Source organism: Pollicipes pollicipes, unplaced genomic scaffold (assembly GCF_011947565.3).
Source record: "Pollicipes pollicipes isolate AB1234 unplaced genomic scaffold, Ppol_2.1 Scaffold_4881;HRSCAF=5763_pilon_pilon_pilon, whole genome shotgun sequence".
Lineage (NCBI taxonomy): Eukaryota > Metazoa > Arthropoda > Thecostraca > Pollicipedomorpha > Pollicipedidae > Pollicipes > Pollicipes pollicipes.
In genome coordinates, this window is record NW_023596576.1 from 31,310,916 (window position 1) to 31,328,904 (window position 17,989).

The following is a 17,989-nucleotide window of genomic DNA, read 5'->3' on the forward strand; positions in this document are numbered from 1 at the left end:
TCGTGATCGGGCGGGATGTGGAGCATGCACACGGACGGATGGTTCAGTGCCGCGGCGTGTGGGCGCCATCGGATACCGCCGTACAAACAGAACGGCGTGAGGTTACCGCGACCAATTTGTGGTTGCTTTTTTATGTGGCGGCAAGCGTATGAGTGTGTACTAGTGTGACTAAATTGTTTGGTCCGTTAGGTTTTGCTCCGTGCGGAGCATAGGAAAACAATATTATGACTGTCACTCTCTCCCTCTCCTCTCAAACGATCCCCGACCGACAACTGTTAATGGCCCACAATTCTTGTGACTCAAAGAAGAGGAATGCAATGTGGAATTTGTCGTTTTAGGCCCCTTTTACCCCATAATTAACTGGGGCCTAAGTTGTGATTAATTTCGCCGTGAAAACGATGTCAGATCCACTTTCCCCCATAATTAACTGGGGCCTAAGTGGTGATGAATTTCGCCGTGAAAATGATGTCACATATAGTGCATTTGAAGTGGTCTTGCAAGGTAAGATGTGTGCAAATCATGCTCTATTTGTTCTTCGGAATCAATGGATTTCGATTCCTCCGCTTGGCAAAGTTACCAATGCCCCTTTGTTCTCTGGGTCGGTAGAAGCGCTGATCGAGCTGGGGGTGACAGTCACAGCGGTATTTCGTTGTCAGCCCTTCAGTATGGCACCAGGTTGTCTCGGAGCAGCCGGAACAACCTGCTTTTGTCGGTCGTTGTCCGTGGGTTCAGGTCAGCAGTGACCGGAACCAGTCTGGGTCAGTGCCGGCCGCCTTCGGTGGCCCGACCGGCCCGGTCTCGGCCTGTTCCGCGGAAATTACGGACCAACCGTTCCCACCAGCTGTATGCCCTGATTGTCTGCAGCGCTATAACAAGGTCTCGTCTGGAACGACAATGAGGGGCGCAGCCGAGGAATTTGAAGCCAGCTTCAGATTTTGGCCTCGTTCTAGAGAGCTCTAGAGGAAAGGGCGCGAATACAAGACGGGATTTCATTGTAAAGGACTTCGGGCTCTTCTGCAATTTTACGAGCTACAATAACTTACCTTGGTGTCAGAGCCACGCAAGTATTCATTTAATCAAAGCCTGTTTGCAACAAAGTGATGAAAACACCCATGTCATTCGTCAAAGCCGGAAGAAATCAGGCATTTCCACGAGATTTCTACCCATTACTTTGTATTTCCGGCTGGCACCATGAAGATACGTCTGACGTGCAAAGGCTTTGTAAAAGCGGCGGAATAGCTGATTTGGATCGAAAGCAACTGTTGCCAGTATTGAGACTTTGACACATTATTGTGAGTGTGGTAAACCACTTTTTACAAGGTCTTTGTCTCACGCGGCCTTATTCATATGCATGCTTTAGGTTATAACTCAGTTTTCATGGGAAAAGCGCCTGCCACCATGTAGCCTGAACCACCTGGGGCGCTGAGCCGACCGCAACCGGCAGAGGGTTAGATGTAATCCGTATTAGCTCGGGATCCAGCCAGCCGAACGAAAAAAAAAACTCAGATGCAGCTTGATAAATTCGGCCAATCTCACCCCGAAACCTTTCCATAGTCGCCTAGCATCACTGACAACGTTGCAAGGTGCGAAAATGCCGTTCAAGTCTCTCTAATTTTTGAACAATTACGAGGCCGTCCAACACCCATCAGAAATACCATATAGCTTTGTGGGTGTCATGAAGGGAATGAACGTATCCGTGCGTTCCAGAATAGCACTACGATCACTGTTTTTTGGTGTTTGAATTGTCGGTTACAGAGAATGGTTCACATTTGAAGATATTGAAGCAAACATCGGATTTGATGGAAAAGTTCACTTATAACTATAGGTATACCTTTTAAGAGGCAAGTACTGCTCTACACAGCACCATTCTCTGTTTAGTACATATGCTTCTCAATGCGTCATGGTTTGATTACGTCGTCATACCTTCCACGGCATTGAGAGCCAACTGGCAATCGTAATATGTGGAAATCGCCTTCACGAACGCCAGATATGAACATCTCGACAATTATATTTTCCTTGGCCTTGGTCGCCACATGGCTTATGGAAGGCTCCCTATTAACCGGTAACCAAAAATGGGTGAAAATGACCAAAATGGTCATTTCTATCACACTGGATGAATCACAACCAAAATGAACATTTCACCACCAATCGGATCATTTGCCATCAATTTGGACATTTTCACTACCGGTTTAACGAATGTGCTTACTATTATGCCTACTTAAGTCATCAAACATACGAAACAAATGTCTCCAAAGAACAGTTTCCACCAGACTGGCTGAGGTTTCATCAAATAGGTGAAACAAATCACCCGGATGTAGTAAGAAATCAAGCATTTGTACCAGAATCTAGGATATTCAGCCCAACAGCAAAAACTACCGTATTTTAAACCGAACCAGCACCAACACGGGGTTGTTTTGGGACGTAGACGCCATTACTCACCGTGGGGTTGCGTTGCGAGAGCGAGTCGCTGACTGGCAATGAGTTTCGTACATACCTACACATCCAGGGGCGTTGCCGCCTGGTGGTGGTGTGTGTGTGGGGGGGGGGGGGGGGGCACAGGGGACATATCCTTCCGCTAGGCCCTGAGCGACTTTCGGGACCATCGGTACCACTATTAAGGGCCCGATTGGAGTCCGAAGGGCTGACCGGGAGACGACTCTGGGGCAAACGACCCTGTGCTATGTCTAAGCCAGATGTTGGCTAAACTCGTGGAATAGTACTGGTGCACACGAACTATGCGCATACCTTGAGCGTGCTTTTCGGGATTTTCCTATGCTTAATGATGCTAATCCAATTTTGCGCGTTTAGAGCAATTATATATGACAAAATAAGTGAAATGATCAAAGCTGGGCTCGAGGTCTTGAGCGGGCTTTTTTGGAACTTGCGCGCGGGTGGGCATTTCTAAAAATGGTCAAGGGGCATTCAAAAAACAAGTGGCAGCTCGAGTCACAGCAATTTGATTTCCGAATACTTGTTATCTGGCTGCGTCTTGCAGAGTTTAGCTGAAGCTCCCACTCGCGGGCGTCCGCAGATACCACAACATGAGTTGGGGCTTGGCGTGAGACCTTCACATATCCAGGTCAAAGGACGTCTGCCCCGTGATACGGCGGCGGCCAACTCAATCCAGACACGCTTTGGCGAGCAGCGGATGTTGGGGTTTGCGCCAGAGGTTGTGCGCCGCTGACTGCTGATTGGCTGGCGTCCAGTCACACCACCAGGCGACTTTGATGCGTCACAGTGCCTCGCCGTCCACGTGGGGTCAGCGGCTACGCCGTCGTCCCGCTCCTGCCGCCAGCCGAGTCCGCAGTGTGGGCCGCTCCGGGGTCAGTGGAAGCCGATCCCGTTTATCGTCCGGTGGGGCAATGTCCAAGTTTTGTGTTTGCAATGCGGGCTCGATGGGAGCAGTGACACTTTGAGGCCGCAAATTGAGAAACAGGTGTTTGTAGCAGAGGGACTTGGTTTGGATACATAATACATTGCGAGGAAGGCATGCAATTTCAATGCTTGGTCATTCTTCGATGGTGAGAGGGGCTGGACGGGTGGTCTGACACCGACTTGTGTGAAGGTTCCTAGCGCGATTACATCATTTCCAACAATAACAAACTCCAGCGCTCTCCTCGGAGACCGAAAATTGTTCAAGGGGCGAGATGCTACATTCGATGCCTAAACAAACCTTCACAGTGTAGAAGTGTGTTAGTGCAGTGCCGCTACAGGGCTTAAGGCGGCTTTTGGTCGTGTTTAGACTTTGTCCGCAGTTGCGCGACGAACCCACACAGCTTATCAAAAGAGCTGTGAAGCACGGCCTTAAGGGCCCACCAGGCTCTTACAATTTTATGCCTACCAAAACGAGGAAAATATAGCGATTTTAAAGGCGGCAATCTTGCCAAAACCGAACGACAGAAACAGTGCTATTTCGGCGTTGTTCTTTCTTGAACGGTAACACTACCATAACCGAGATCTCAAGTGACATCTGCGTATAAAATGCTCGTGTTAAAACCAAGGCTGAAGAAATACTGCAACATCAGGAGTCAACGACTGGCAAAGTTAGAAACTGCGAAAAGAAACACGTTCCAACGGAGCAACACGATGTTTGGAAGGCTAAATGTTATGTGGGTGTCCATGTGTTTTGACTCAATCGCCTGAAAGGGATTGGCCTTACCGGAAAACTGTTTTAAGTTGAATATCTTAGAAAGTTACAGCATTCTCTCCCATTCATTTGATATCACTTTTCTTGCCAGGCGGTTTTTCTTTTCCGCCGTAATATTGCCGCAGTGTGGGCGTCGACATTGGTCCCGATGGGAATCGAACACCACCTGGTGGTACTTTAACGTGGTAGCGTTTTAATGCCTGGCGTTACGACCAAAGACGTTTATATGTTTTGACCGCGTTTTAATCTTTGACGTTACGACCGACGACAAAACGCGGATGCGGCAGTATTTCAGCTGTCAGGAACAGACTTGTGTGCGACTAAAATTCTTTGAGTTGGTTCAGGTCTGACTCCCAGATTTTGGGATCTGATTCAGCTCACGACTCAACGCCCTCCCAGATTTATCGACTGAGCTCAGACTCATCGCTTGCACTGAATCATTTGACTCATAAGCTCAGCTTGTAGATCAAAATTCGGATTCAGTGATCTCTCTCTGTCTCTCTCTCTCTCTCCAGTTATATATATATATATATATATATATATATATATATATATATATAATCTCTGTCAAGTCTAAGCTATGAGACCATCATATTCTTCTTGACACATATGACCTAGACCCATTAGTTGTATAGCATAGTGTGGACTAGACTGCACTTAACCTGAAATTTGGCAGTCTGCACCTGCCAGGTGCCATCCAGATGCATTCACAGTTAGGTGATTTCACTTCCGTTGGCCAGTACCAGCTATGCCGTCAGCGATGGCATCAGACATGTGCACAATCTAATATCAGATTGCAGGGCTTGCAAAAGCGATAAGCTAACATAAGTTAAAAACAAACATAATGTGGCCTTACCTGCTTAACTGAACTTAATAGGCATTACCAACTACAGTTCATTTGTCACAAACCTCACAGGCAATCCCAGCAAATATCCACTTCACTCGACCCACGTCCTCCAGTCAGCAGGGAACTGACCTAAACTCGACTCTGAATAAGCGAACAACAGATAGGCTAACTCGGGCGCCGACTATCACTTCCACCTGGATACCCTAAAATCATCTAATCGGTCACTCTACGACAGGTTAGGAATCAAAACGGGTGTCTGCACTGCGTAGAGTTTAGTATTGTGCGCCACTTTACCAGCATTACAAGTTGGAGGCAAAATTCTCACAAGCTGCATGCTGCCTGGAAAAAAATGTTGACGATATCCCTAGGTCATGTGCGATATACAATGCGCATATGAAACAAAAGAACCTTACTGTTTACACCATATAGGCTCAGCAAACAGTTCAAGTGGTAGTGAATGAGGGGTCGGGTATGGATTAGTTCATTGTTGTGACAACTGACATTGAAAAATGACTATCCCTTAGATTTACACAGATTGCAGACAATCAAACAATCATGTTGATTAGACAGATGGATAATCAAATAGACAATCAGGCGATCAGGTAGCAGTTTTTACAGGTAGCAGACAACCTTTTACTGATTTTAGAGCAGGATATAGGAATGTGGGGTGTCTGGTTCCTAGCTGAAATATGATAAACTTAAGTTCAGGGTAAACATTATTGTTATCTATTTGGAAATTACAATAGCAAACTTTGCGCTGAGTTTTCGAAAATAGCTTGATAACTAATGCCGCTTGCTGTTCTTTTCAGCACCGTGGAAAGGTCTGTTTATTTGTATGGGTGTGCTATTTTCTCATGTTACCACTATATTTGAGCCATACGATAATGGCTCACTGACACAACATTGTTGGCACTGATTGACCCACGATTCAGCTCATCAAATTTGTGAAGAATGTGATTTAGCTCATGACCCAAAGCGGCATTCTTTCCAGTGAATCGATTCAGTTTACGACTCAACTCAAAATGATTGACTCGTGAGTTGATTCATGACTCAGCTCGAGTCGAACACAAGTCTGGTGAGGAATGTTGTGATCAGAAAAGTTCGCTTGCTACCAGAAAGTTTGGCCTGTTCTAGGCAAGTGCAAGTCGGATAAGCCATTTTCGGTGCCCAATCCGTCTTGTTGGAATATTTTTTCGTACATGCGTTTCCTAACAACGTGATGTCCGTGGTGTTAGAAAAAGCGCTGACCGAAATCGTTTAGCTATCAATGTTCTGGGAAAATGCCTTGTCTCACGAAATATAAAGGACGACAAGAGATATATTCAACACATCGTTTGGTATGTACATTTGTATTTTCCTGTGGCTCTACAACCAACTTTCGAGAACATCGAAAAACTGTGCCCTGGAACATGCAAGTTCAGATCACTAAAACCTGCATTGTCGCACATATGAAGGCAGCGAATCTTTCCCAGATATTTTGTGTTTGCTTCTTTCTGTTGTTTCTATGTATTCTTTTGTAATTGGTTTGGGCGTCACACAGAGCCATCCAATGGTCATAAGATCTCTACGTGGTCTAGGGGCTTAAAATTGTATTTCGTTGAGAGTCTCGACTTCTCGGGCCCCTATCAAATCGCAGCTGAGCCCACGAGCGTATGCTCCGCCCTCTCCTCGTTCTCCCATCGTCATCTTAATCTCTCATGCTGACATGGATCCCTACAAAATGGTAATGAAAATCCCGCAAGGCAGGCTTTCGTGGACGATCTTGGAAAACGGAAAATGATAACAAAGGAAAACATGAAGGTATAAGAACCTAATTGTGCCTACTTTTTAACACAGCAAAATAACGAGGGCCGCATGAGAAGATAATTTATATATACCTGATTGGTGTTCATACTTAGATTTGACTCAGTTATATGTTACATTCACTAAGCACGTTTAGATGGACTTAGTGTTTACGGTACCCCAGATTGATCCATCGCGCGCTCACTCCTTCCCTGAACAGATTTTGCGAAGTTAGGGTTCTGATAGAAATCTATGCTCCCTAAAAATAATTAGTCATTGCACACGCTCCTGGATATCTGTTCTCAAAGCAGTGGAAGCTAAATCACGCCAGTTATCCAAAGCCCTATACTTTTAGTATATTCCATGTTGTAACTTGTATAAAGACCGACGCAAAACGGGATCCCCGGTGGTCGTACGAGAATATCCACTGCACGGGTGCAGATTGGAGCAGACAGGGCCTCGCGCCACGTCAGCTGGTACATTCTCCCATTTGTTGGAATTCTGTCGGCTGTATTATTTTAATGGTGTGGCCATTGAATGAGTTGGTGCACTGTACCGGACGTCACTGACTTTCAACTGCGATGTTCCGCCAGTCCGCCGGTCCGCCAATTTCCAGTAGTCCGCGTACCATAATGCCGGGTAAACTTTCCAAGACATTCAAATTGTGGACGGTAATATGAAAGAAATCATCAGCTTTAACATGCCAGGCGAGTGTATTCAGAGCGACAGAACACACCTGTGGCAGACACAACGCATTCCGCGTAAACCAGACATAGCTCATCCCGTACAAAGGGCTTCTCACAAACACAGTAAAACAACATTCCCATGTTGTACAAGTGATTTGTGCAGTAGCACCGGAGGCCGCACCAAGCACGGAGTACAATTTTCCATCCTCGGGCGAACACATCGTCCTCAAACCATAAAACACATCATCAAACGCCATCATTACACGTCAGCGCATCAAGCCCGCCCCGCCTCCGCAACCCCGCGGACAGCAGCAGCCCGAGCCGAGCCGGTAACCGGGACCGGCATGTAGCGAGCGGCTGGGCACCTCAAAACAGGCTTTGCAGGTTCCTGAACACATTACCTCTACTCCTCAGTACCATGAAAATGCCAGATATCCTCAACACCTTCCTCAAACATATCTAGACTTAAATGCGGCCATCACCTCAAACCCTCTACTTCGAACGACCAGAAAGGCCTCAGACAGCAAAGCTCTATTATTCCGTATCGAGAGTTATCTACTGAAATGTCCATATATTTCCATAAGGAGGTACCTGATGTGCATGCAACGATCAAAGGACTGAAATGAGATTAAACAATCTGCAGAAGAACATTTCTATGGTGGTTGTCTGCTTGTTTAACAATCAAACTTGCCGTTTCATGACATCAACTTGACATGACACGTTCAGCGACCCAGCGCTCAGTTTTGGTCGACGCAGTCTTGCAGGCTGTGCGGCGTTGCGGCACCACGCTGCCCCAGATCCTGCCGGTACGGGTGATCACCCCTGCCAGCCTTCGGAAGACTACCGGCCTGCACACGCCGCCATCCTCGAAGTGGACAGCTCTTCCGCCCCAGCGGTCGGAGGACAGGGATGGTGGCCACGTTTTTCCGCTGACCTAGTTGACGCTGCGTGTAGAGCTGGCTCGAGCGACGGAGGGCGTGGCGGCGCGCCAGTCTGTGATGAATGCTGACAGTGCCTTGTCCCAAGTCGGGCCTCGCTCAGTGTGATCGTCCAGGCCCTGAAGAATGAACTCCCGCATCTTGGCTGGGAGATCCGACAGGATGTTGCATGTACCGGCCGTTGGATCAGCCGCAGACGGGGGACCGCGAATCGCTGCGGGCGCCGACAGGGCTGACGATCTGACGTCACGAGGGATGTATGAAATCATCGTCATCGCTATCGTCCTCGACTCGTTCCCATGCATTCTCCGTGAGAGACTGAAGGGCCGGCGTCTCGATGGCCACCCCGCACGCCCCTGGCGTCCGGTTTTTTACCCTGCTTACATGGGCAGCCGAGGGCAATTTGAATTAAGATTGGAACAGATCATGCGAAGGCGAACCTCTCACTAACGCGCGTTTACACGGGCGAGACCGGCTGTACGTGGGATTAACCGTCGGTATTTCGATTCGGCTTAGGAACAGATTGTGGGCGGAAATTGCGCTTTTGAGACGAACTGTGCTGCCGGTACTTTGCGTATAGATGGCGAATGTGAAGAGCCGTGGTGGACACGACACGGCCTCGAGGACGAGGAGCAGGATGGACTCTGTTGGAAGAACGATCTGTGCGGAACTCATAGGCTTTATGGCCACAACACAAAAGCACTAAAGCACAAGCCAAGGCACTTAAAGCACTTAAGTTATGCAGTCAGCATTGCGAAATGTGCACCTAAGTTATAGTCTTGTATGAAAATTTTAATATTGAGCATAATACACGTAAACATCGTGCATTACAACAAGCAAGATGATAGATTTGCACAAGACAGGAAATACTAATATCCAGATATTCCAGCATATAGTTCAGCTACAAGCAATTTCTTTCATCGCAGGTATGCAATCAAGAACAACAAGGAAGTGAGCAGCTAAACAAAGCTATAAGCCACTTCATGACAATGGCAGAAACGACGTCAGACCAGCATGCATTAGACCATACATGCATGGCAATACCTCCAAAAAGTGCGGGCAAGGCTACTGCCCCCTTTCGGCAATGTAGACTGTGGCGTGCTGTTCTGACTGGCATTATTTACGGTGATATTTAAAATACACCTGGGGCCTGTGACACGTGAATATTTGTTGTCATGTAGTGGCTAGCAGCAAGTGAACATTTTCTTATATTGGCCAATCAATGGCAAATTTCTGAGCCCCTTGCTTCCCTGCCATTTGACCACAGTTGGTCTGCCACTGTCCTGCATTGTGGCGTTACTTCACATTTCTTTGAGTGGTCAGTCACCGAATATTGAGCACATTCTTCCATCCAATAGCTTGTCAACCGAATGCCAAAGACATGAATGAGGATTGAAAGAATGAGGATTGTCTGCAAAATACCTGGGGCCTCTAGGCATTTACGTAAAGACAGAAGTACAGTAGTATTCTCTGTAAGTCTTTCAAGGGCGATTCAAAAACGAATAATGTGAGTACAAGTCGAAAAAGCAAAATGACCAATGCTAGTTCCGTATAGCTTTTGGAAATATAGAGCCTGTCCCAGATGTAAATTAGTCTAACCTTGAAACGGTAAGGTAGCACCATACACAGCTGACGCCTGCTTCCTGAATAGGTCAGCCGCCTAACAAGCGTAAATTACTTGAGCATTTCTGTGCCACTGGCCATCCAAGGCCCTGAATAATTGGAATGCTTGTGTCAGCATAATGCTAACTTTGCCTTCTTCCCAACTCTTATTTTTCTTTTCCATCTTGGACTTGGATCGTCTTGAGCCATGAGCAAAAACCATTGAAAAGCGACAACACCAAATAGACTGAAATGGCCTCGTCCTAGATTAAGGCGCATAACCTCCAGGGCTCAGGCGTAAAAATGGCCTTGAACAGAACTCCACATGCCGGGCATTATCAGTAAGATGCGCCATTTACGGCGAGTATGCTTTTGACAGCATTGGCCATCGATAATTAGACCGACATCCCCTCCCGAACGGATAATCCGCTCACGGTATAGGATTTCCGCCGGCGCGTGATTGGAATCAGCGGAACGGCGCGTATGTGCATACATGGGCCCGATAGTTCGAATCGAGGACGGGTCCCGGCTTGACTCGAATCACAGCTGCCCATATAAACGGGGTATATGACGGGGCTGGCCTCCGCCCCAGGGTGGCAACCCATCCAGATAGCGCATCACGCCATCCTGCCAAGCAAAAGGAGTTCAACCACAATTTGAAAACCGGCGGGTTTTATTGGAAGAAGGCAATGTGTGCCCTGTAAAGATTGTGTGCAATGTACGGAGACAACTAAGGTGTGTCCGATTAACTGTTACAGCATAGTCCTTTCCGCAAGCTACTAGGTCGTTCTTTCAGTTTCAATGCCTGAAAAGCTTAAGCCTCCAATTGCTTCTGACTGTGCTCGGTTGAGTTTCAGTTTAAAACCGTTTGAGGTAACACCAACACATTTTGACCTTCCATAAGCACCAACCGCAAGTATTTTTTTGCAAAGCAAAGCGTAGTGCGTCTAGCGGGAGGTAGACGTACGGCGGAACAATGATTTAAGAGTTGATGCTTCAAGCATTACAAATTACCTTGAAACCGTATGCTCGGCGTGAGTCTTCGAAACCGTCCAATCTCGCCACCTGCGTTTTGGGCAACCCTTTGCACGCGCTGGGTATCGGGTGTGAGGATGTAAAAGCCCTGTGGACTGTACTGATGCTCCTGAGACGGGTATTTCTAACCACATGGTCTGTAAGGGTCATCAAGACCTTGAGGCTTAGCCGTCTGTTTCTCGTGCAGCCCTTAACTTCTTGCACCGGGTATTAGGTATTTGAATGTGTTCGATGGAGTGATGGCTTATCTTGGTATTTTTTTATTGCCAGGGTCTGCACAGCTAGGATTTTTTTGTCTTTTGCCGTTGGCTGTGTCTATGTCATAAATAGGCGTGTGAGATCGCGAGCACTCCTTTGAAATCCTGTTAAAAGCATGCTAGAGCCACAAAGATAAAAAACTGACTTTGTGTAAACCAGGGTCAATAAAAAGTTATTTCATACCAATCAAAGATATTCTGGCATTTTAAGCACACAGGTCATTGCTAAAAGACATAAACTCCATCACCACCATCATTTCTTGTGCTCATTTAAAATGATCAGCAGAAATTCAAGGTATCATGCTCCTTGGAAAACACATGGATATTTAGAAATTGTCCTGAGATGTTCTGTCTTATTTCACGTTGTCTGTGAGAGCAATAATTTTAAATGGAACAGACAATGCGATCAATGTAGATCCAAACTGCAAAACAAAATGCACGTTACCATTAACATGTCTGGGGTGGGGTAGACCATCTATGGCGCGGCAATGACATGGAAACAATGTCAGCACATACTCCGTAAATCCAAGAGCTCATAGTTTGGCACACATGCGCCACCAACGTCAGTGCTTAGAAAGCAAATGTTCCAGGGAATTGTGATGTTGCTTAGGTTATGTAAGGCAAACATACTCGAACAGCGTACCTTTTTGCACGAACAACTTGAAAATTCAGTGTTATTGGCCCGTCCAGAGTTTCACACACATGAGCGTCAGGATCAGTGCAAAGATGTCTTGTAGGTGTCCGGTGCAGTGGATGTTTTTTACAGACTGAATGCTTACATTTTGTGTTATAATGGCATCATTTAAAAGACCTATGGATCACTTTCCAACACTGATCTTTGTACACTGAATTGCTAAATTCACTAGCAGATAAATAAAAACAATTATATTTTTTGTCAAAATATCAGCATATTTCGTCATACTCTGCAATGACACTTGACTTGACATCAGCGTAATGGAAAACTCATTTATCGATTCCCCGACAGTCTCCTAGCTGATTTCGCGTAGAAGGAAAACTGCTGCGTAGGAGCTTAAAATTTCCGCGAGGTGATGCTCGTTACCCGTACAAATGTGTAATTAAATATGATAATTATGTAAAGAACAGACTGAGTCTAGCCAACAACACCCAAAACTATCCCCTGCAGGTATCATCAGACTGTAATGCTTTTCCCACGCAGGGAGGATAAATCAATACCACCACAACCGACATCAAGCGAAGGCCTACGTCACAAGCGGCCGCCACCGATGCACCATAGTCATATCAGGATGCTGAAGCCGACCCAAGGTTATAGAAACGCGTTTTCAGTGCGTCGCTTGTGCGCCACAAATGTGAAACATAACAAACCAGACGTAATTCGTCAGCACTTTTGCTCACGTTGTTTATTTCGGTTACCTGTAAACGCATTTACGAAAAAAATATGCGTCTTCTTATAATACGCTTAAAGGTGGTTGGTCCTTCCTTCGTCCTTTCTCCAGATCGGAGCCGCAGCTCATATGACTTTCCCCTCGCGCTATCCTGCGTACCGCGCCAGTATCGGTGCGTGGGTTTGCCGAGCACGCACGGCTGACGGGCCGCCGCATGACGCCTGGCTCCCAGTGACACCCGGGCAGACATCCCACCCCGCCCCGGCGGCGACGCCCGCGGCCGTCCCGTGACGTAACAGCACCGTCTGGAGGGGGCCGGCGGCGCGCTTTCCTTACGTTGGTTTCTCCACACGTGACGCGCCGGCCGACACGCCAGCATAGCCCGAGCCCCACCGAGGCGGCGGCGGCCGGGGCCAGTTTTCTAACGGGCCGCGCGCGACCCGACTCCCGGCCGCCAGGCGTGCGGTCATGCCAGTTCAAACGGTGCCGCGCCGTCACGCGGTGATCCTCGACCCGGGCGCGCATGCGCCGTGCGACGTTCGTCGAGAAGGTCAAGGTGCAGTGGTGAATGCTGGAGTGATGCCTGCGGCGGGTCGCGCTGGAGGCACGTGGAGCCAGCTGGGTGGGGAGGTCGCGTTGGTACGCCGCGATTCATTCGCAGCCGGCTGCCGGTTTGAAAAGGCTCCCTTTTAACCGGTCACCAAGAATGAATTAAACGTAACCAAAATGGTCTACCAGATTGAGTGAATCACAACCAATATGAATACCTCACCACCGATCAGATTATTGTCATCAATATGGACGTTTTCACTACCAGCTTAAAGAAGCTGCTAACCCTAATGCCTACTCAAGTCACCAGATACACGATGGAAATGTCTGGAAAAAGGGTTTCCACCAGGCTGGCTGAGGTTCCACGAAATGGGTGAAACAAATCGCCAAGATATGGTAGGAAATCAAGGATGTCTACCAGCATCTAGGATAACCAGCCCACCAGCAAACAAAACGACCACATTTTAAACCAAACTGGCATCAACTTAGAAATGTTTTGGGACGCAGACGCCATCATTCACCTTTTAGTTGCGTTGTGAGAGCGAGTTGCTGACTAGCAATGAGTTTCGTATGCGTTTACATGTCCAGGGCCGTAGCCAGCTGGCGGGGGGGGGGGGGGGGGGAAGGCACCAGGGACATATCTTCCCGCTAGGCCCTGAATGATTTTCAGGACCATCAGCACAAACTATTAAGGGCCGAGTCCGAAGGGCTGGCCGGGTGACGACCCCGGGGCAAAGGCCCGGCCCTCAAAGGTCAGGCAAAGGGACTCGTCGCGCCTGTGGGGTTCCGCGAACGACAGAGGCCCTTACGTATGTCCAAGATCAGCAATGCCGAGCAGTTAGCTATGAGTCATCTTGGACTCTGGGGTCCTATTAAGAAGCAGGGACAATGGCAGTGTCCACAGTTGTTACTGAAGTCCTCCTGCGTTGACCGGGGCCTCTGAAACAAGGTGGCTCCCTGTATCAACACACAGAGTGATTTACAGGGGAGCCTGTGTCCGCAAGGGTCTGCTAGTGATACAGAGGCACATTCTGCTGAAAAAGAACAGGACGGGAACCTGAAAGTCAGAGAGCCACTTGCGTTGGTGGAGTTCCTCGTTGCCCGACGTGGAATGGAAATATAAGAAATTTCAATTGAGTGGTCAACAATGAGACAGTAGAAAGGTCTGGCCGGTCACGGACTCGAGGACCGAACAGGAGCTCTTCAGGGCCCCTGAGTTTAATTAATTTTGGCCATTGCTTCCTTGCCCATATCCTTGCCCCTGCCCTTGACCTCACCCCGCCCTCATCAGTGCCCTTCCCCCGTAATCGGTGGTTTCAGCCCTGATATTGGGCCGGTTTACCATACCAAGTTTTAACTGACACCGATGGTGATGGCTTAGCCTTCTGGTGATAAACTGGGCGTTTCGGATTGCTTCTTCAGTTGGTGATCAGGTTGTGTACTTCGGTGATGGAGTTGGTCATCATCCTGGTTGTCCAATTAATTTTGTCCCGTTCGGAAATGGCTCCAGGTAAGGACTTTTATCACACTTTGTCTTTTTTCACCGTTTGTTGGACATACATAAAACCATAGCGCCCTGAAGGCCAATAGCACACTGAAACGAGTCATCTCGTACCATTGTGCGCGGGCAAATGCTTTGTTTCCCCGGCTGGATGCCGGGGTGTGCACAACTGGTACCAAACACACAAGTGCGCACACACAGGCACACTCGTGTCGAAAGTCCTGTATTAATGTCTCCGCCTGCGAACTATTTGACGGCAATACTGGAGCCAGACGTTGGGTGTTTTACGATGGGATCTCAAAAAACGGCCCAGAGCCCTTCGTTCTTTCCTAACAGTCGCAACCCTTTTGAAATATCATAACTATACCTTACGCGTTGACCAAAGAAGTGTGGACAAAGAGCATGGTATCCACTTAGAGCAATCCCCAATTTGCTGTTTTCTCAGAAGCGAAATTGGGTTCTTTCGTTGAAAAAAGGATTTCTCTGCCACTTTTCCTTGAGAATTTCTACCAGTCATATTTTGCCTAGTGTTAACACGTGCGTAGCGCTCTCCATAAACGCTGGATCGTTGAACACTGAACGACCATGTGCTGAATGTGGTATGACATTGCCGTTCGTTTTGGTTAGAAATGTGTGATGTAGTTTTCTCAGCTGAGTCGGTACGCGATATTTTCACATCACCTCCTGTTGATTGGCTGACGTATTTCATGTCAGACAAAATCAGCTGTAAGGGCATGTCTTGCATTTTATTTGACTTGTCCAGGAACAGGGACACGCCAACGAGTTTTCGTAATGGCCTCATACGCCCTTTGAGTACCGCTTGCCAGTTTATTCAAGCCAGATATCCTCGTGTCGCTTACATTGTTGATGAACCACGCTGGGGATGCTTTCAGTCAGATGGTATCTGTGGGATCGGAGCAAAGCAAGCTACACAATCGCATTTATACAATTTTCTTTTGATACCCGGATGTTTGAATCAACCTTCGTTCGTTAGTGGTTGTCTTTGCGATGTCCGTTATTTGTGCATCTGTTTTGAATATATGGCACACCATTTTGGGTTCAGAAGTAAAGTCGTCAAGAGAACATCTTCGAGGAAAAAAATCGCTCATCACTCATGTGCCAAGTACGTGCCAGGTGCTTCCTACCCCTTCCTTTGCCGCGAGTGTTATGGGTGGGTGGGCTCGTGCGTACGTGCGTGCGTGCGTACGTGCGTGCGTGCGTGCGTGCATGCGTGCGTGCATGCACGCGTGCGTGTTTGTGTGCGTGTGTGCGTGCCGTCATTTGCTCTGTTTGCGCAAGCAGATGCGGTCCTAATTAACTGCGAACCCGGCCTCGAGGAGAGTTATCGGGCCCATGTTAAAGAGAGTGTTCCACGTACGGAGATATGGAAACATGCATAAGATTTTATGGAATAAGCTCACTTCTGACGATTGGTAAACTTGTCAGTGGAAAAGACTGCTCTAGACGACACAATGTTTGTGTTAAGTAAAATGCGCAACACGTCATTATTTGATTGCGCCATCGTACCACGCACAACGTTGATCGCGAGGCAGTTGACGGCCGTGATAGCTGGAAATTGCGCTCACGAACACCAGGTATGAACAACTTAACACTTTATTTTTCTTGGTCTTGATCGTCGTATAGCTGGTGGAATGGCAGGATTTTAACTTTATTATGGCGTCATGGGTGTCAGGGTGATCCTGAAATAGTGTGTACGGAAAAGTCTGCACATCTAAGCGCACGTATAGCTCAGAAACTAGACGGTTTAACTGGAGAAGGATAGGGCTGTGAACTATACCGGGTGATGTTTTATGTTTCTAGTTCAGTTCAAACCCTTTGCAAATGTTGAGCACTCTTTGAATTGTCAGATTCTGAGATCTGTTATTTTTCCATTCCCTTTAACATTCCCTTTAACACTTGCGCGCCGTTCGACAAATGCGAATCACACGCCGGATCCTAAAAATCGCTTCCCATGAGAGAATTCTCGATTCAAGAAGGGGATTGTTTCCAAATCCCCGCCTGTCGTCCCCAATTTCAAAGCTTCATGTTTCTGTTTCCCTTCCTTGGCGTTTGTTTCATTGTGTTGCGTCTACCGCCCGTGATCCACACGCTTTCTGTCCCGCAGCTGTCCTACCCTGTCGCCGTCCCTGCTGCCGAACCTTTCCCAGCGGCCCTCCCCATTCCTGGTCCACAGTCGGATTGTCCCTTCCGGCTTAAATTCGAGCTACCGTTGGCCTCCAATGTACACAGGGTAATTCGGTGTTCAATAATAAAGTAAATTCAGCAATTCATTCAAGCAGTGCAAACACATGGATATGTTGAACATGTCGCAAAGTCTGCTTGTGTGCAAGATGCACTAGGAACTTCCAATCCCAATGTTTCCGAAAGACCGCATTGGTTCCTGAAGCAAGGCCCGTCTTCCTCAACAGTGCTCTTTCTGGCAAGCCAAGTCAGGTTGTCACGACGGCCGGACTGTGACGGGATGGCCGTGTCATTGCTCTGCATATGACACCCTCAAAGCTTGCATAGTTTTTCTAAGCAGAAATTGTAGCTCAAACAGAAATTGTCATTTTAACTGGAGTTGTTGTACTGGGATGATGACGTGAGGGTCTGCGCAACGAGTCAATGGTGCAAGAACGTTAACATCTCAAACACTCATCTCTAAAACACCGGATCAAATTTCTAATTAGCAGACGCTTACCTAGACAACATCGCTTTGTCATAAAAGTTGATGGGATCTTGGCACACCGCTACTGACATCACATGCAAGTAAATAAAGCGAAATTATACCCAAATCACCAATTGTCGGGTTCTGCAGCCACAGGCAGAAATCTCAAAGCGTCTGGTTCTGTGGCTTCTGGTGGGGATCCTACAGTCTCTGGCTCTGCGACTACTGGCGGGGACCTCAAAGCCTTGGCTTCTTATTCACTGGGCGGCTTTATTGCCTTTCGGGTCCGCGACATTCGTGACTATTATTCGTGACATTCGTGAAATTCGTGGCTATTTACATACCATGTAGTGTCATATGAAGAAGTTCGCCGCACACCCATTGTCTACGACACCAGGAGCAAGGCTGTTGACAGTTTGACCTGTTTCAGACCCAGGCGCCGGTTGATGCTGGCCTTCGCGGAGGACCCGTCCTCACTGTAGTATGAGCGGCGCCCTGTGGAGAGTCGTCGCCGCACTGCTCCTTCTTGTGTCGTCAGAAGGTGAGAGGGCTGGCGATACCACACCGCACCGCACCGCACCGCACCGCACCGCACCGCACCGCACCGCACCGC

General features: G+C 47.8%; 1 protein-coding gene across 1 annotated transcript in view; it reads left to right on the top strand.

Annotated features, from left to right (window-relative positions):
• The window catches only part of LOC119099869 (sphingomyelin phosphodiesterase), a gene marked incomplete in the record, with an annotated part of 42,329 nt that overhangs the window by 2,672 nt on the left and 21,668 nt on the right, over nt 1-17,989 (top strand). Inside the window, 1 exon segment of the mRNA XM_037222959.1 lies at nt 17,807-17,917. Within this exon segment, the coding sequence (XP_037078854.1) occupies nt 17,860-17,917 (58 nt within the window).